The sequence below is a fragment of the Lycium ferocissimum genome, chromosome 1, assembly GCF_029784015.1.
Source record: "Lycium ferocissimum isolate CSIRO_LF1 chromosome 1, AGI_CSIRO_Lferr_CH_V1, whole genome shotgun sequence".
Lineage (NCBI taxonomy): Eukaryota > Viridiplantae > Streptophyta > Magnoliopsida > Solanales > Solanaceae > Lycium > Lycium ferocissimum.
Genome location: NC_081342.1, coordinates 72,733,718 through 72,754,657, shown reverse-complemented (window position 1 = coordinate 72,754,657; position 20,940 = coordinate 72,733,718). Strand labels below are relative to the sequence as shown.

The window sequence follows — 20,940 nt, the reverse complement described above, 5'->3', positions numbered from 1 at the left end:
AAATCTTAATGCAAAAATCAGTGGTTTTACCCAAAGGGCCACGCCACTTTGGACATTAAATCTAGTGACAAGACAAAAGATAAAGGAAAAGAGAAGAAAACGTACATGGAGATAAAGGAATTCTTTGATATGTAACGTGCATACATAATTTTAATAATTTCCATAAGTATGTAAAAGTTGATAAAAAAGAATATTCTTCACGCATGCATTACTAAAAATAATTGAAAGGAGAGGTAGGTAACTAGGTAAGATCTAACAAGTTTCTCACCCTTAAAAAAAGTAATTAATTAACCCAAAAAAAATCTTAGGCGTAAAGGTCAAAGTGATCTTGAGATCAGTAAAGATTTCAAGTTGAATTAATAAGATTTCTTCCAATTATATATTGCTTAGCGCCTGTTTAGCCGTTATGTCAAATCAACTTAGTTTAAGTAACTATACTTCATAATAAAAGTACTTCTTGGAAAAATTCTTTGAGAGAATAGCAATTTAATTTGTATCTATATATCGGAAAAGGAAGGCACTCATTTCGGGTGGGCTTACTCAAATAACTGTATTTATTTTTCATGAATTTATGCATGGATCAATTTTTTAGAAATTCTGCTTTAGATAATTGAGCATCTTACACTCCATGAATAGCCGAGACTAGTGAAACTAAGTGGAGGTCCGAACCGACTGACGTTGCAAAATTGATCCCTACGGTTTGGAGCCAAAACAATTCTTGAACCAAGAATGGAGGACTTTTCCCCCGACTGAGAAATAAATTAGTACTTTCCACTCGAGCTCCATCATGGAATGCCTAGGCCTCCCAAAAGGTAGTAAGGATGCGTGAAAAGATTTTCTCGGACCTGTTTTAAAATAAATAAAAAAATCGAGGATTATTTGAGAAGTATTTTTGTTATAAGTAGCTTGTATTTGGCCAATATTTTAAAATGTTTTCATGTGTATAATTACGAAAAAGAAAGCGTGCATTAATTAATTTAATAAAATAAGATTCTTTATAGGTAATCTTATTCTAAAAAATCAAAAATACTTATTAAAAGTGAAAAAAAAGTTTCCGCTACTTTTTTTAAAAAAAAAAAAAAAAAACTAAAAGATAGACAACTGATTAATGTGCAGTACTCACATGTCTAATTAATCTTGATTAAAAGAAACCTTTAGATTGCAAATCATTGTTTAAAATGACTCATTATTAATAACGTGGTAAACTAATCTTTTCTTAAACTCATGCTTATCTACAAAGACAATTTCTGACATGCCTTGTAATCCTATACTTAAGCCTTACATGGCAGGCAGCTTGTAATAGTTTTATTATGATAATGATCCAAATGTTTAGAACTAATTAATTAACCACCTAAAAATCTGATCTTGATCATCATGGAAGCCTTTCTATTTTTAACTAGGACGTCTGGATTTTTTAATATATTTATTAATCATTTAAATTATGGCAAAGTGGTTTGCTTTGGATTCAGAAAAATATTCATGATTCACTACTAAAGACTAACAAAATTGTAAAGGAGGAGTTAATTAGCTGGCTTAAGTACACCTAATTTGCTGCTAATAAAATAACAATGCAACTGATAAGTTCAGCAGAAAAAAAAAAAAATCTCATGGATAGTTACTTGAACTAATGAGCTTAACTTTATTCATCAACGCAACAACAATATAATACGTCGAACTGTTTACACCAAACTAATATACTTTATCCTAATTTTAGTGATAAATGATGTAAAACTACACATTAATTAATCATATCTAAGTGATAAAAAGGTATCCAGAAGACACATGTTATGCGTGACACGCCTTTTTATTTATCTCGGAGCCATTTGTTTGGATTAGGCATACTAAACCCACTACGTACCACACTACAGGGTGACTCGCCTGAATGTCGAATCTTTCTCACCAGAGATAACAGAGAAAGATATTCAATAAAAAAAAGTACGATAGTCAAAATACATTCTGTTCAAACAATTGCATAACTAAGAACGAACCATTTCTATTTTTAGTAGTAACTTTCACCTTAGCAACCGTGTCAAATTAAAAAAAAAATTATTATTAGTAATTTTAATTTGGTAAATGTGACTTTTTGGTAATATTTGTAATTTTTCAACTTCTACTACTGCTGCTACTACACAAAAGCATTTAAAGTTTAGGAGCCTTTAAATTAACAACAACTAAAAGCTATTTGTAATAAATTTCTACGGGAACACTTCATTTGCCACTAGAGTTAACCAAAAAATATTGAGTGCAGTAGTACAGACAAAGTGCATGTAAACTAATTCGAACACTATATATATTATTATGAGAGAAAATGATATATATATGTTACTAACATTAAACCACACCAAGTTAATGGAAGGAATTAAACAAGAAAGGGAACAAAGTTGATCAGTGGAGAGTATTTCTTCGCCTTTAATCAAACATTTTGAGTTTCGTGCGAATAAAAAAAATCCTACTGATGAATAATTTATCTTTTAATGAATTCTACACAACACGAATTCAAATTAATAAAAAAAAATTCATGTCACAAAAACCTACTAATACAACCAAAGTAACGGACTGACAAAATTCTTCAACTGTTTCAACACGTGGATGGATCAATTATTGTGTTTTCAGATAAACTTGAACTAGGATATATAGTCTTTTTTGTTCTTTTTGTTTGAGGCATTCTAGGTTGCTAAATATAAAAACCTAAGTCCTAGGCTCCAATGCAAACTCCATTGGAAATATTAATAATATCACTCAAGATAATGAACAAAAGGATAGAACCGACTTATCGGGTGAACGCTGCGTCGTGGCAAGTCACTGTCTTGAAAGCGATTTCGGACCGACTGTGGTGCAAATCGTTTAGCCCAGTCGCTCCGCAAGGTTCCAAACACTTGCACTAGTGGCTGGAAGTTTGGAGTTTCACAAAACTAATTGTCCAGAAACAACTCTAGAGGAAAAGATGATGAGAAGGAATTTTTCTGTGTGTAAGTAATTCACCAAAAAAGAATGATTTATATAGGCCAAGAATCTGGAAGGGTCAAGAGATGACTTAATGAGTCATTAATTTGGTCATTCAAATAAGCCAATAAATCAACCATTAAAAGAGAATTAAAGAGTCGGTTACAAACATTAAATAATGACACATGATATAAAATAAAGTCACACATAATGTCAAGAGAATAAATCAAGACATTTTCATAGTCACCATTGCATTACCAATGTAGGAATTCTAAAATAGGAATAAATAATTCCAACAAACTCAAGTGTAGAAACAAATGTTTACTTATGGCTGACACTAACTCGTATGGAAAAAAAAAAAAAAACCATCTCCTCAAAGTTATTGCGCAATTATACTAAATTAAATAATTTAACTTTTTTTATCCTTAAAAATCAAAATTATCAATTCTCATTCCACATTCCAAAAAAAAAAAAATTGATTATACAAAATCTTTTTTATTTTTTCCTTCTCCTGTAATATATACATTTTACACTATCAAATTTCAACACTATCAAATTTCAATCTCAACCATCAAAGGTCGTGATAGAATTGTAAATACTCCTCTATGTCAAACCCTGATCATACAATCGCCTATAGAGTGCTAGGTAATTCAGCCTACCTCTCTACCCCACAAATGTAGGAGTAAAGTTTGCGTACATTTTCCGACCCCAATTATGAGATCACACTGAGTGTGTTATTGTTGTTGCTGTTATGGTTGTACTTCTCCGTCTTTAATCAGATGTCTCGAATACCTCAACATGGAATTACTCCGCGCAAACCCAAATTAATCAAGAGCAGGTTCGCAACATCGAGAGAGCAATAAGTGCTTTTCATCCTTAATTAATCAAACATCTCATGTTCGAACCCTAAATATCCACTCCCTTTTAGCAGGAACACTTTACCCTAACCTAAAATTACCTGACACAAATCTAAATTAGTCAAGAGCGAATTTAAACACCAAGAGGAAAATAAAAATAAAAAATCCTTTTTTTTTTTTTTTTTTTTTTGTGACTAGTATTCTTCATAAAAACCAGAATTAATTCCAGAAGCCAACCATAACTTCTCATTAAAAATCCCCATCATACCCTCCGGTATAAATTCCCTCCTACAAAGCGGACACGTCATCCTATAATCATGATCCATCCAACGGTCCACACAGCTTCTATGGAACACGTGGCAGCAATTCACCAGCCTCCTAATCTCGTCATCCGAACCAAACTCATGAAGACACACCGCGCATGATTCGGGTCGGGTCGGGTCGGGTATCTCAGAGTACTTCACAAGTGGCAATATCTCCCGGATCAGCTCCGCCGATACGGAGCACATCCAGGTCGGGTCAGGAAATTCGGGTCGGGTCGGGTCGGGCAATTCGGGTTCGAAGAAATCACCGAGGCCCATGAAGGTGAATAATGTGCAAATGAGTTTTCTGATGAAACCAAGAAGTGAAAGGAGGTGAAGGAGTTGTTTGGGGAAATGAAAGTCAGTGTAGCCTAATGGAAAACCCATTATATTATTTCTATTTTTGGAAAGGGAAGGTGTTTTTGTGAGTAATAGTGTGTGTGTGTGTGTGTGAAAAAAAAAATGGAGGAATTTAGTGATGAACTGAGTTCTGAGATTATTCTTTAATGGGAAAATGGAGTAAGTGGGGGATTATATAGTGGTTTCTTTCTAGCCGAGGTCTATCAAAAGCAACCTCTACTCCATGAAGATAGACGTAAAATTTGCCTGCATAAATATCGATAATTTTCTTATATTCTTATTTTAATAGTGACACTTTTCTTAGATTTGATGTTGATTAAGAATACAAGGGTATTAAGGTTGTGGGGGTGGGGGCGGGGGGGGGGGGAGAAGGGGGTTAGTGATAGGGATGTGAGAGTATCAAGTGGGTGTCTGTATACGATGATGTCCCTTTCGTATGATTTTGGGCTTCTCACCTTTTTACACTTTTGAACTGTCAATTTTAGACAAAAAAGAAAGGAAAGAAAACTCTTTTTTTATTTTTATTTTTATTTTTTATCTACCTTCTTATTTTAGGTTCTATCAGATCCTAAGCAACAAATTATGCTATTTTTTAGTTTCAAAAAGGGACGGATTTGGATCGGTGAATTTCACTCGCTATAATAGTAAATTATGAATCCGTTTGGATTGGCTTATAAGTTGGTCAAATTAGCTTATAAGTCATTTTTAATTTATTTGGGTGTTTAGGTAAAATAGAAAGCAGCTTAAATTAAGTTAAAAAGTATTTAAAATAAGTAAAAATTAAGAAGTTAGTTGCTCAACCCCAATTTTTTTTTTTTTGGCTTAAAAGCCATTTTGGTTTAACCAACAACTTTACCCTTTTATCTCTTATATTTTCTATTAATTTCAATACTACTCTTACTTCTAAAAATCCTTTAAGTACTTTTATCCAAACACATAACTGCTTATTTATAAAATAACTTTCAGCACTTATGTTTAAAAGCCACTTTTTGTCAGTTAATTCAAACGGGCTCTAGATCGTCAGGTTAAACTATTTAAACTTTACATGTTATAACAATAATATTATAAAATTGTTTTTCTTTTGTTAAGTCAAAGTAATTGAATTATGTTTTGAATTGTTCAAAAGTACAAATAATCGAAAGGTCATGTTTTCAGCGTGAGGTTATATTACTAACTAGTGTAGTTACCTGCGCTTCGTGCGGTCGTGAAATTTCTTTTTTAAAAATACAAAAAACATAAATTTAATGGAAGAAAAATACAAAAAAACTGACGTAGATAAGTAAAATGAAGGTACAAACATTAATCCCTATATTTAACTAAAAATATTTGTTTGCACCAAGGGAATAAAACTTGTATCGTATAATAAATGCACAAAAAACATAACTAAGATGTTAATAAGCATAAAATTTTTGGTTTCACTTAAAAGGAAGAAATATGAGGAGAAAAGGGAAAGAAATAGTGAATAAGAATATACCGCACGTGTGTACGTTTCAAATCTCTTTCGGGGAATAAGTTTAATATAAAACTCACGAAAATCGTCAATTAACAAAATAAAAAGAGAAAAATAAAGGCACACTACAAAAATAATACTCTTCTCACTCTAATAACTTATAAAGTAATACAGAGTAATTTTTTAAAGTCCGTCAAAGTTTCTTGAAAATTCTCATGATGTTTAAATACACAAAGGCATCAATTAATTTATTAACCATATCAACACTTTGCCACTCTGCAAATTACACGTCAAATTTTTTACAAAAATCAGTGTAAAACTTTTTGACAAACCATACTTTAAGCAAAAGATGATTAGCATACATTTAAACAAAACGAAAGAGAGAATTATTACAACATCGAAAGGGGCTGAATTTGAGAATTTTCTAGAAATAGAACGACTTCTATAGTGGAACTTTTTTTTTCTTTTTTGGTTTCATTTAAATGTTACTCCATGAGTTATTTATTATTTTCTATCATATTTTTAAATATGAAAACAACAACAGCTGAGGGTTGTGATGCGATTCCTTCACTCTTAACTAAAGGTATCGCATTCGAGCATTGAGAATGAAAAATCCTGGTAGGGATAGTTTCCGGCCCCCTTTAATGGCCTTATGCATATCAAATTTGGACTATTCGGGACTCCGATGCGAATACCGAATATAGGATGGGAGATGGGAAACAAAAAAGATTATACTAATATTTACAAAAAAATATGAAAGTAGATTCACATTTCCAAGGAAATGACCTACTAATTCAAGAGGATTTACTCTACTACTTACTTATTAACCTATTGCAAAGTTTAGAAGACGTCCGATAATATATGCAAAGTTTATGAAACACTATATTTGTGAACAAAAATTCGTACACAAAATAGATGTCGCTTTCTTTTGGGGCCATTGATAGATAGTCCTGTGGACATGGTGATGTCTAATGCACTCTTTCATAAAAATTCATATGCTATCTTTAGCTTTCTTTATAATTAAAGGTGCTATAGTACTCTTGACAACAACTAAGGCAACTTCACATTTGCAAATGCTCAACACAAATAATCAAGTGATTTTGACTTGTTAGGTACGAATGAAGGAACATAAGAAAAGGACTCAATTGAAAGCCACTAGACCAAATATGTATTTTCAAAACTAGTATTATCAATCTATCAAGTAACATTGATTGTAAATTGACCACAAGCCTAGCTAGAACATTGTAAATTGACTACAATTCTAGTTTATTTTCATAAATAAAAGGAAAAGAGAAGAAATCTGGTTTATATAAATGGTTATCTCCCGTAGAGGAATGTGATGCTTATGAATCTAAGGTGGAACCAGAATTTAGAGTTTATTGGTTCTGAATTTAGCACCAAATTTCTAGATGTCATAGTAACTGGGTAAATATTTATACATAATTAATGGATCTCCTAGTACAAATACAAAGTCTAAACAAAAGTTATTGGGTTCATCTGAACTCGTAACTAATACTATCACTCCACCCCTCCTATGATTGAGCGCAGGTTGATGAGGGGCAGTCAAAGAGAAGGACAGACATATTTTTAGGTTGGCAAGCTTCCGAAGAAGGGGTGCACATGACACCTTAGGCAAGTTTCACATCAGAAAGGGAGAGGAGTGTGAAATGCAATATAACAGAGAGCACAAGTACACTTGATATACACACTTTTAAACTCGATAATGGCGTAGCCTAGGAACAAATCTATGAGATTTGTTAGGACAAAGCAAACAATACGTGCAATTGGCTTGGACCTTGAGAAGTAATTAGTGATCGGGCACTTAGGTCATCAATGTGACTGTTCAAAACAATCACCTAACTTGAACAAAGAACTTCTTTTAAAATAATATTTTATTTTTATTATTAACTAACAACACCTAAATAAATTAAATATACCAAAAGAACCACATATTGGATTCTACCTGAGAATGGATCGAAGTCACCTTTACTAGGGAGGGTTTTACCTTCCAAAGTGAAACCAACTTCCGGGTACGAATTTGGATTATCGGGTCTCTATACAGATACCAGACACCAGCAAAGAAATTAAAAAAATATATTTGAAAATATTTTTAAAAGAAGAAGTTGAAGGATCAAAGGCATGGGAGTTGGGACCAAAAGGAAAAAAGTCACGAAGGATTGTGCAATGTCATAAGGCATCAAGTGGGGGCAAATTGTTCCTGCAATAGTTCCTTTCACAAGCCTACAAACTCTAGAGGAAAACAAATTGAAGACCCACCAATCATCTTCTTGAAAACTCATAGTATAACATTTTAACCAAAAAAAAAAAAAAAAAAAAAAAGAACATAAAAAAGAAAAATAATAGAACACATGCGTATCATAAACCTAGAAAAAGAACAAATCAAATGGAAGTTTTAAGAATGCTTAGGGATTTTCTTAATCAGAGGTCGCGAGTTATTATTATAACTACTAGTACTTCTTTGTGAGTTAATTAAATTAAGTGCGAACTAATACAAGTATATATAATCGTATAAACACCTGGGCTGGATAAGTTCAACCAAAACCATAGAGAGAGCGGACTACACTTAGCTTAGCCTATCCAATATCAAATAAACGTTAATTAGTCTGTTTCTCAAAATACTCCAACTAATATAATGGAAGCAATAGTTTAATTGAATCGCCTTATTTGTTAAGTTTCTCATGAAGTAAAATTCTCATCAGTATTATAAGAAGAAAAAAATAGCAGTAAAGTATCGCGGACATTGTTTAGGTTCTCATGTTTGTGTTTCACATTTCTTGGATATTCTTTACTTGCATTAATTCTTGTTCAACCCTTTAAAGTAATTGTGATTTTTAAATTTTTTGATGTATATGATACATATATTATTGACTTAACTTTTATGTGGATTTTGTAATTTTACTTATATATTTCCTCCGTCTTAATTTATGTGATGGTGTATGACCGTACACAGAATTTAAGAAAGAAAATTAAAATTAAACTCGTAGTCTAAAATCAGTCATAAAATTGTGTAGCTATAAATTATTTCATTGACGGTAAAATGAGAAGTTTCAAGTTAAATTGTATCTAAATAAGAAAATATATATGACCTTCTTTTGGAACAGACTATAAAAGGAAGTATAACACATAAATTGGTATAGAGGGAAGATTAATAAGTTTTAGAGTATCTTTACTTTCTTTTAGCAGACTAACAAATATTACTTCTAATAATAGTCCCGTTAACACAAGAAAAATATCGATTTAAAGTTCCACTTTTTTGGATTTTTTAAAATCCTCTTGTTGGTTCAATCACAGCTCATAGGTTTCCCCTAATGATATATATAGGCCAGCATGCACACAAGATGTTGATCCCTATTATAACCCATGATATGTGACTAATAATAATAATAATAATAATAATAGCATTTTTTTGGGTACAATAATAATTGAATATCAAGTGTGATAAGTCTCATCTTATAGACAGGGGCGGATCTACAGTGTCCGGTGGGGGTTCTCGGGAACCCACTAACGTTTGCCCCGACCCTATATTTATACTGTGAAATCCGTTGAATATATAAATATATTTCGCTGGGAACTCACATCAAAGATGCATTGTTGGTCTGATGGCGAAGAAGGGGGTGGCTAAAGCTTTGTTGTCCGTTGACCAGGGTTCAAAATTTGCTTGGCGGTTTTAACTCCTATTTCATTTTTTTTTTAAAAACACCAGTTTTATTTCTCTTTTCCTCATTAAAAATCATAAAAGTCTAATTAAAAGAGACCATCCAAATTTAAAACTCATTGAAGCCCAAATCTCAGGCGCTAATTCATTCTTCCTCATTTTTTTTTTGTTGGTTGTTTTCCTCTTATATTGTAGGAGTAATACAATTTCTCATAATTTTTTCTAACCATTTCATGACCCTTTGAAATGGTTATATATATATATATATATTTGAGATCGCTGGGAAACGAGAACCCATAAATTTCAAATTCTGGATCCGCCTCTGCTTATAGATAGGAAGAGGGATTAAAAAAAAAACAAAAAAAAAAACAGAAGGTGGACCAATGGTCATATATAGAGAGAAAATTGCATGTTGGCAATTGGTGTGACTGATGAGTCTCGACTCTCGACCAACCAGACAAAGATCATGGGTTGGATTATCAAGTGTGAAGCATGACAATTTCTTAGCTAGGTTCAAAAAAGATAAATAATTATATTTAGAACGGAAAAGGGTCAAAAATGCCCTTAACGTATTGGAAATAGTTCAAAATTGCCCTCCATCCACCTATTGGTTCATAAATGCCTTTTATATCCAACCTATTGGTTCATAAATGCCCTTAACGTTTGATTTTAGTCTAAAATTGCCCTTCCTTTTAACAGAAGATAATGTGGAATATATGAGTTTATTTGTCCACATGTAATTAGACCCAACCCATTAACCCAAACCCGGTTTTAGAAAAAATCCAAACACTTCCTCATTCATCATTGTATACCTTGCCAAACCCAATTTAATTTCTCCGGCCATCAGGACCATTGGTACTCACCCGAAAGCTACTTTTTTCATTCCCAGATTTTAACCTTAATGTGCTTTTCTTTATCGGTGTATAGATTTGCCTCATTCAAATAAATAAGATATACTCTTATTGGCTTTATGGAATTACTTTAGCCAGTAATATCTTAAGTCTTTATAACATCTATTTGGATTCTTTAAAATGCTTATGTTTGAGAATCGTATTTTTGTTCACTAAGGAAAAGGTTCCTTAAATATTTTCCGTTATGTCCACTTTCACTTGGTAACCACTTGCTCGGAGCTCTTGTGTTTTTTAATTGGCTATAGCTTTCGGGTAAAAAGAGAATAGTTGGAAATTGAAATTAGAAATACCTACCGCCTACAAGTGAGCTTAGAATGACTAAAGAGAAGACCAAAAGTATGAAGTTTTATGGTCTGGAGAACTCCAAAATGGTAGACAATGGTGAATGAAGTGTTGGATTTATTTTTTTAAACTGAGTTTGGGTTAATGAGTTGGGTCTAGTTACATGTGGACCAATAAACTATTATCACATATTTAATGGAAAAGCTCATATATTCCACATCATCTTCTGTTAAAAGGAAGGGCAATTTTAGACTAAAATCAAACGTTAAGGGCATTTATGAACCAATAGGTGGATGGAGGGCAATTTTGAACTATTTCCAATACGTTAAGGGCATTTTGACCCTTTTCCTTATTTAGAACTGTAGGGGCAAAGCTAGCTAGAGATAGAAGAGAGTTCAGATGAATTCTTTTAGCCAGAAATCATATTGTATATATAAGATTAATTTATGATCTTATATATACAGTAGATGATGAATCTCCTCAGTGAAAACACTGACTCCCCGACTGTGTAGAAAATTTTCTTATATTAAAGGAATTCAATTCAGTACCTTTATTTCCGCCACTATCCCGTTACATCCTATATATCTAGACTCTTGCTTAAGTGAGATGCGAGTCCAAAATTTTAAATTAATAATTGAAAATATTACTATTACACTATTTTTTTAACAAAAATATTGAATGTGATTTTGAAAGAAATATATACTTTGAAGTAATGGACAATATCTATAGTTCGAATTGGAAGTTAAAGAATTAATGTCATGTACTTGTGTTAAAGGCAAAATCAGAGTTTTGGTGGATTTTTTGGATAAATTATTTATACATATTAAGTTGATTTTTAATATAAATACATATTCTGAACAAAACTGTAGCTCCACTCAGTGGCGGAGCCACTCATGGCCAAGGGTGGTCACCTGCACACCCTTGGCTGGAAAATGGTACTAGTATATAGATTTGATATTATAGTTAACTGGATATAAATTAAATTTTGAACACCCTTGAATTAATTGAGATAGATAGTTTAGATATAAAGGGTGTTCAATTTTACCTAAAAGTCACGGTTTGAAGCTTGCGTCAAATGCTGGTTATCTTCTTTCTTTAAAAGAAAATATACAAACAATGTCTTAAGCTACTTGGTTGATTTGTATTTGCACTTATTTTCTTCCATGTTCCGACTAAACTTATTTGCATTTGAGTTGTGATTTGCATTTGTTTATTCCTATATTGGTTAGGAGTTACATTGGATTCATTTGTTGAAGCTCCTTTAGTCTTTTGGAGTTATGTTGGACTCATTTGTTGAAGCTCCTTTAGTTTTTCTTCTTTCCTTCCTATTTTCTAGAAAAGAAGAAGACGTATTGTTAAAAAGAAGACAATGAGATCTAATAGCAAGCCACTTATTTTGTTCTCTTTTCTTTTTTAATTGCTTCTGTGAACATTTTAATTATTCAATTTTGTTCTCTTTCTTTTTTTTTTTTCAAAGAAAATTAATTAGTCGTTATCTCTCGCTTTGTAACATTCTCGGAATGCCCCTTGTTGTTCTCCACTTGTGGGATTACGTACGCTAGGTATGTTGTTGTTTGTTGTTGCTGTCATTTGATACTGTAATCACCGTAAGAGTTTTCTAGCAATGGAATTTATCAAGAATAACTTACGAAATCAAATGGACCATAAATTTTTAGGCCGGTGTGCAGTGATGATGTTAAAAAAAAAATTGTTGCACTTATTCTTCGAAAAAAAATTATATACTTGTCAACATTTGAACAACCTTCTCAAAATTTCTGACTCCGCCACTGGCTCCACTCCTGACTTGCCCATCGGTCATTAGAAGTACATCCATTGATGAACCAACGACACCCCCTAAAAATAATACAAACTAAATAGTAAGTTGAGATTAAAAAAAATTAAAGTTTTAAAAACACTATAGTTGATCCAAGCTCAAATCAATAAAAATAAAAGGAAAAATTTTGCGACGTGGCAAATATTTAGAATGTATTTACGATACATAGCTATAGTTTCAAAAAATTACAAAACATAGCTACATTTTGGGTTTTGTAGCAAATACACTACATACATTTTGCTATATCCGCTGATACAACTCTTTCGCACAATTTTTAGCTGATACAATATGCGTTGATACAGTTCATACCCGCCTAATACAATTTATACCGGCCCCCCAATACAGCTCTTTTGCTGATACAATATGTGTTGGTACAGTTCACACCCGCCTAATACAATTTATACCCGCCCCCCGATACAACTCTTTTGCTGATACAACTGATACGTCTGATACATCTCTTCACATGAACATCAACTGTAGCTACGTTGCGTAAATACACAAACTATAGTTATATTTTATAATTACACTCTAAACTATAGCTATTTATGAAATTTTCTTAAAATTAAATCATGACAATATACTTCTTCCACAGAATCTTGCATATTATAGTCTAACCTTACTTTATTTTTTATGTCTAAAAATTATCCTCCGTTATAATTTTGGGTCATTTATACCCCTTCCGTCAGTAAAGTGTTCAAATATACTATCCATTTGACGGAAATCCCCATATTGACGCAAATAACCCGATTCCACAAAAAAAAAAAAAAAAAACACTTACTCCCCTATTTTACCCACCCCGACCTCCCTTCTAAAATAACCGTTCTTCTTCTCTCTTATGTGACCCACTTTCTTTGTAGTCTTTAAACAATGTTGTCTATTTCATCGTTCTTTCCTTAAACCTGCAATACCTCTATCATCAATTCATTCCACAGATCGGGAAGAACCTTCTAGATAGATAGATCTTCTTAGCTCAATCAATTCTACCGGATAACATACAATAATCGTTAAAGGCGACCCGTGTAATAAGAATCAACTAATTAGGGGATTAATAAATGATGATATAGTTTAGTGGACGGACTAAACTGTACTCCCTCCGTCCCAATTTGTTTGAAGGTTGATCAGTTTGGGGAGTCAAATATTTATTTATTTTTACTTAATTTTAAACATAGCTTCTTCGAGTATTTTATAATAAAATTTACATATTTGAAAACTAAATAAAAAGTACTATAAGTCTGCATAATTAATAATTCACAATATATAAAAAGAGTTGGAGAAAATCGTAGTTAAAGAAAGAATTGTTTGAGTCCCCAAACTAATTAACCATCAAATAAATTGGGACGGAGGGAGTAATTATATTGATCTAGCTTGTTGCTGCTTTGAATATATATTTATTTTTCTTCACAAATATTGATATTCGTGCCCTAAAGGGAAGAGAAAAGGGAAGAGCAAGAAGAAGGAAAGAAGAATGGGTTATTTTAGGAGGTGAGTCGGGAAAGTTAAATAGGGAGTGAGTTATTTTTTGTGAAATCGGGTTATTTGATTTAATTTGGAGATTTCCATCAAATTAAATGAGGAGTATATTTGAACACTTTACTGACATGGAGAACGTAAATGAAACGAAAAATATTTTTTGTCATTAAAATAAAGTAGATAGATATTTTTGACCCTTTTCCCTTTCCCAAATCATGCTCTACTTTCAAACCATGTCTTATAAGGCCAAGACAAAGTGACCCATATAAGAATGCTATTAATTATTATTAGCTTACAATCATTTTTTTTTTCAATCTTGAAAATGTGTCCCCAGTTATGGCTCCTCTTCCTTTTGGTCTCTGACTTTTTTTTTTTGCCAAATGGTTTTCGGTTTCTATTTTATTAATCATAAAGATCACTTTATCTGTTTCAATTTATGTGATATAGCGTGAATCAATATCGAATTCAAGAAAAAAATGATTTTTTTAAAAACTTGTGGTCTAAAACATGATATAATATTTATATGTGCATTGAACTTTTGAAATTTGTAACCTTAAACATGTCGTAACATTTTTGTGGTTAGAATAGCTTCTTATTACGGGTAAACTAGAGAGTATAAAGTTAATTGTTTATAAATTAAAAAACGTGCCATTCCCGTTTTTGAATGGCCTAAAAGAAAGTGTGTCACATAAATTACAATGAAAGCAGTATTTGATTAAATTATCCTTTTATCTTTCCCTAAAGTTAAGGGTAAAGTCTGCCTATATTCTACCCTCTCTAGACCTTATATATGAAATTATAACGCGTATGTTGTTATTATTATTGTTGTTTTTGTTATTGTTATCTTTCCCTGAATAAATAATAATTGTTGATAGACTTTCTAGAGAATTATATAGACCATTTATCAGATAGACTTTTAAAAGAATAATTAACGCCTTATTAATTTTTAAAGTAATATCTATTTTAGACTAAAGTTATTTAACTAAAACAACATTTAAAATGAACCGAAGATGCATTAACCAACAACTTTAGAACTTTGTATTTCTAAGTTATAGCACTATTTTTGGATAAAATTCATAAATAGACATTTTTAGCCTCCGTAATTGAAAAATAATCACTATCAGTTCCACAAGTGAAACTCCTATACAATATCCTGGACTTTTACCAGTAAATTTTGAAACTCTGATAATTACTATTTTTTAAAGACAGAACTGAAAAGAGGTCGATAGATTCTATTTCCACCACTATCTTATAATTGGGCAGGTAAATGGACTCGGACCAGGTCTTGTATTTGGGCCTGGACTAGACTGAAACTGTGGCCCGATTCAAGTCCTCTTTTTTCTGGCCCAATTTGGTTGGGCTACACTATCTAAAGTTATAGCACTTTCTTGTTGAAGACCTCAAAGCTAGCAACTACATACCTTGGTTGATCTTCAAGTCGTTGCAATACAGTTTGTAAAAATATGCCCCCAAAACTTGTGAAGGAATTAGTTATGGACCCGCATTTTTTTATGGGCGGAGAAATTTTTTTTTTTTTTTTTTAATAGGTCTATATTTAAAAAAAAAGGTAAGGCGTTTTGGCCATAATTTTAAGAGAAAATAAGTGCTTCTCGGGAGTAGTAAAAGTAGTTTTTCAGAAGATAAAAAATTAGCTTTTATCCAAAAGCACTTTTTTTAAAAGTACTTTTGAGAAAAATACACTTAGAAATATTTTTTAAAAGTTTGGCCAAATACTTATTTATTTAATAAGTGCTTATATAAAAAATAAAAAAAAATTGAGTGTTTGGTCTTTTAAATTAATTGGTAGTAAAAGTAGTTTTTCAGCTTTTCAACAAAAGCACTTTTTTGAGAAGCACTTTTTAATAAAAAAAAAAAAAAAAACTTTTTAAAATAAGGTGATTTTAAAATAAACTGATTTTAAAACAGCTTATTAGTATTAGTATGTAAAATTGTAAATAGTACGTAAATAGGTATCTTTTAAATTTTTTGGACATCTTGTAAAACCTGACTCCTTCCCAGATAACACCAAGAAGTTAATATGTGGAGTAGTAAACTTATCTTTTCAATCATGGGATGTTTGTACTTTTCACATATTTCAATTATGTACCAATTTTGAAAATTTATTTGATTTTACAATATTCATCTAACATACAAAATGGACACGTTATGTATACTTCAGCCACAAGAACTTTGCTAGGAAATAATTAAGGGAACCTATTAACTCCCAAAGTACTTTCTCAATTATGGAGAAAGTTACAAAAAAAAAAAAGTTCTTGAAATTTGTAAAAAGTTTTGAAGTAGAATAAAGTTTTGAAGTAGCATAATGAAATTAAACATTTTAAGATGTTCAAGATGGATAGATAGTCATATGGACTGGGTATTATGTTGGGGCATACAACATAAACTTCAATAGTCTCGATTTAGTATTTTGATCAATTATTTCTATTATATATAAATATGAAGAGAGGACTAACACAACAATACAAATTTGTACCACAAGTTATATAAATTGTACAGTTTAATCAATTACTTTTTTATTCCACGTGGACATATGTCATAGTACTGAATATTTATCTCTTTTATACAAATGCACTTTTTTTAATTCTCGACATTTATTTCCTAAACTTATACTTGTTAACTTTTGATTTTCAAGTTCTTTAAGAATTAATAAATGAAATCTCCCTCCGTCATTTCATGTTCTTATATCTCACGTGGACATATGTCATAGTCTTTGACATATTTTTTTATGTATACACGTATGCGACTTATTTTAATTCTCCGACACGTATTTGTTTCCTCGCTATACTTTTTTAACTTTGTTGACTTTTCTTCTTTAAGAATTAATAAATGAAATACTCAACATTACTAAAAATATATGTCCAAATTACTTGTTCATTTATAAAATCGAATAAAATTAATTAAATCTTTCCCATCTTACCATTCGTCCCATATTACTCGTAACATTCTAAAAAGTGGACATATGTCATAGTATTGAATATTTATCTCTTCTCATTTATACACGTATTTGATTTTAAATCTCCGACACATTTATTTCCTCCGTGATTTATCTTGTTGACTTTGACTTTTCAAGTTTTAAGAATTAATAAATGAAATCTCCCTCCGTCCCAAACGCCACATTACTAAACTACTTTTTATCCCAAAGTGGACATATCATAAATCTTGAATATTTATTCTCTTTCTCACATACACGTATACACATTTTAAGATTTTAATTCTCAAATGGACAGCATATTTATTTCCTCCGTGCACTTTTACTTTTCACTTTTGACTTTTCACGTTCTTTAAGAATTAATAAATGAAGTACTCAACATTACTAAAAATATATGTCCAAATTACTTGTTCATTTATAAAATCAAGATAAAATTAATTAAATCTTTCCCATCTTACCCTCTTCGTCCCATATTACTCGGCCACATTACTAAAAAGTGGACATATGTCATAGTATTGAATATTTATCTCTTCTCATGTATACACGTATGCACTTCAATTTTAAATCTCAAATACATTTATTTCTCCGACTTATACTTGTTGACTTTGACTTTTCAAGTTTTTTAAATTAATAAATAAATCTCCTCCGTATTCCATATTACTTGGCCACATTCTAAACTACTTTTTTATCCCACGTGGACATATGTCATATAGTACCGAATATTTATTCTAAAAAATATACACGTATACACTTCAATTTTAATTCTCCGATACATATTTATTTCCTCCGTGCACTTTTACTTTTCACTTTTGACTTTTCACGTTCTTTAAGAACTAATAAATGAAGTACTCAGCAATACTAAAAATATATGTCCAAATTACTTGTTGATTTACAAAACCAAGATAAAATTAATTAAATCTTTTCCATCTTACCCTCTCCGTCTCATATTACTTGTAAACTAAAAATATATGTCCAAATTACTTGTTCATTTACAAAACCAAGATAAAATTAATTAAATCTTTTCCATCTTACCCTTAGTAGTAAATATTCTTGAAAATAGTCAATTTTGATTAGCATGTATTTATTGGAGAGAGATAGGGGTAAGATAGAAAATTTATCTTTTATTTATGATTTCTTAAGTGGTGTGCAAAAGGAAAAGTGGCAAGTAATATTGGACGGAGGGAGTATATATTTTACCATAATATTCATATTTATTGGTGTAAGTCTCAGTAGCGTTGGAAAATGATTTGAAAATGAGTAATTAATGTGAAGGGTAAAATTAATAATAAGAACAAAAATTTCTTTCTCTTGATATGTTAACGTGGACAAGTAAAAGTAAACGGAGGGAGTGACTTTTATCCCCGTTTTCCTTCTTTGTCAATACTTTAAAAGTGAAGAGAGGACGAACAATATAAATATAAATTGTACCAAAAGTTATATAAATTGTACACTTTAACCAACTACTTTTTTATCCCGCTTGGAGATATGTCATAAGATGCGAGTATTTATTCTCTTTCTCATGTATACATGTATGCACTTCAATTTTAATTCTCCTACACATATTTATTCCTCCGCACTTTTACTTTGTCCACTTTTGACTTTTCACGTTCTTTAAAATTAATAAATGAAATATATATTTTATCATAATATTCATAGTTATTGGTGTATAGCCTCGAGAAAATGATTTGAAAATAAGTAATTAATGTCAAGGTAAAATAAGAAGAATTTTTTTTTTTCTTTCTCTTGATATGTTAACGTGAACAAGGAAAAGTGAAGGGAGGGAGTGACTTTTATCTCCGTTTTCCTTCTTTGTTAATACTTTAATTTACTTATTTTACTCTCCTTTGCATTTTCTGATTATTGTTTCTTTATATTTATAAAATGGATTACTTTATATTTTCATTTCGGAATTAAAATTTGGTGATTTACGATATAACATGTATCTTTCTAATTTTGATTTCTTTGTAACAATTCTTTTTATCTATATTTTTTAATATAAAAAATTATAATATATTTTTTAAGTAATTTAATAAATTTATTTTATTAGTTTTGATTTTAAAAAATCCAATATATACAACAATGGTTCTTATATTTGGATGCGAACAATTAGTTAATTGAAATGCATATCAACTTTGTCGGTATACATATAAGATATTAAAGAATTTAAAAGAAAAATCTAGAATCAAAATATTAATTTTCCCTCATATTCTTACTAATTTTCTTTTTCACATCGATGAACAACTTTCGTTGTCGACAATGAGAAAAAAGTCTAACCCTTTCCATCTCAAAGACTTAATTCCATCATATGTTTTTAATTTTTAAACTCCATTTTTTAATTATAACTAAAGTGATGGTACATAAAATACATTTTGTATAAGTTGCTATATATAATAACAATTAGAATGTTTTTTAAAAGTTATTTTCAAAATACAAACCTTAAAGAAGCTAATTAAAGTGAATAGACGTATTGCGGTCAAGTGCGTGCACGGCATGTATTGCTAGTACTCTATTATGACGCAAGAACTAAAATATAGCTCCCCAATTTAAACAAAGATCCAACATATCTTATTTTAGAATTTTTCTCATAATCAAACATATCTTATTCCAGATCAAACATACAAGCATTTTTCTAAAATGTATTCCTTCCTTCACATTTAGTATTAATCACACTGGATTGAAGAAGAGAATGTCAGACCCAAAGACTGAAATTTCTCCTGCGTTATTTGGTCAATCGCGTTTGCCATATCCTCAGTCAAAAGATTATTCCAATCGCCAATTTCTCCTTTTCGAAAGTACGCACTGTTATTGATTCCTGGCATGAATCTGTAATGTTTCCCACTCTTATTCACCTCTAAATTGCTCAAACTTTTAAAATGACAGCGATCCACTATTTCTTCAGGCACACCTTGCGCTTCTTCCTCCATAGAGAAAGGTTTCTCCATAAACTCCGCCAATTTCTTCACATAGTACAACGTGTCCTTCTTTAAGTCTTCGTACTTAAAGAAGAAAACTCTATGGGGTCTATCAATACTCGCTTTCCAGTATCCCAATACGTGATCCCAATAAGGTCCAAGGCCAGATTTGCCTTGGCAAAACCACTCGAATTCCTGTTCGAGTGTAACAGCAGGCCTGATGGTTTGATCACTATTATTACTAATGAAGTTTTGCGAAAAATGCCACATCGAAACAAATCTATCTTTAGGTTCCCTACATATGTAAATGATCTTGCAATCAGATTCTAATATGGATTTTGGTAAGAGAGTGTAAGGAAGATGTGTGGACAACAAAGGCAACTCTGTATCTAAAAACTTAGGATTGCTGACATAATCGAGTTCCAAAAAAGGTAGGCAATCATGGGATAACTTGGTGAGTAAAGGGTTATTTTTGGATGAGTATCGATCTCTGGTCATAATAGAAAAGGCTAAGGATTTAAGCCAAGTTGTACCTGTCATAAGACAACGAGAAAGCAATGATAACGAAATAGAAGAATACACAATTTTAACGTGAAAATCCTCGAGGGGAAGAAAACCACAACCGTCAAACAACTCTAATTATTATTCTCAATGAAAGATGTTTTTACAGTACCTGTTTTTGGAGAAGAGCAAAGATAAATATCATAGGGTTGAGCCTTGAAGTTGTGTTGCATAGATAAACTTGCTTCTAAGACGGGTAAAGGGCACCAAAAACCTTGGTATTGGTAGTATTCATATAAAGGATGGGGAGGCTCTCGTTTGGGTAGGGTTGATATTATCTCTTTGTATTTCATGCTCATAATTTCCTTAGATTCATATTTTTCAGATAAGCGACTAACTTTGGATGCCTTCATTTTCTAGACAGTGAGAAATTGAAGAATAAGATAGGATAGGAGACAACTTATTCTACATTAATATAGAATAGAAGATAGT

General features: G+C 31.3%; 2 protein-coding genes across 2 annotated transcripts; both read right to left on the bottom strand.

The window, feature by feature from the left end:
• Positions 1 to 3,955: 3,955 nt before the first annotated feature.
• Positions 3,956 to 4,677, bottom strand: LOC132031371 (brassinosteroid-responsive RING protein 1-like). The gene has a single exon (XM_059421310.1). It carries the CDS (start codon positions 4,487 to 4,489, stop codon positions 3,995 to 3,997), a length of 495 nt encoding a protein of 164 aa, XP_059277293.1. The 5' UTR covers positions 4,490 to 4,677; the 3' UTR covers positions 3,956 to 3,994.
• A 14,900-nt stretch (positions 4,678 to 19,577) lies between these two features.
• Positions 19,578 to 20,940, bottom strand: LOC132031363 (flavonol sulfotransferase-like). The gene is made up of 2 exons (XM_059421298.1): positions 20,621 to 20,940; positions 19,578 to 20,480 (listed from the first exon to the last, which is right to left on the bottom strand). The coding sequence occupies exons 1-2, from the start codon at positions 20,859 to 20,861 to the stop codon at positions 19,696 to 19,698; spliced, it is 1,026 nt and encodes a 341-aa protein (XP_059277281.1). The 5' UTR covers positions 20,862 to 20,940; the 3' UTR covers positions 19,578 to 19,695.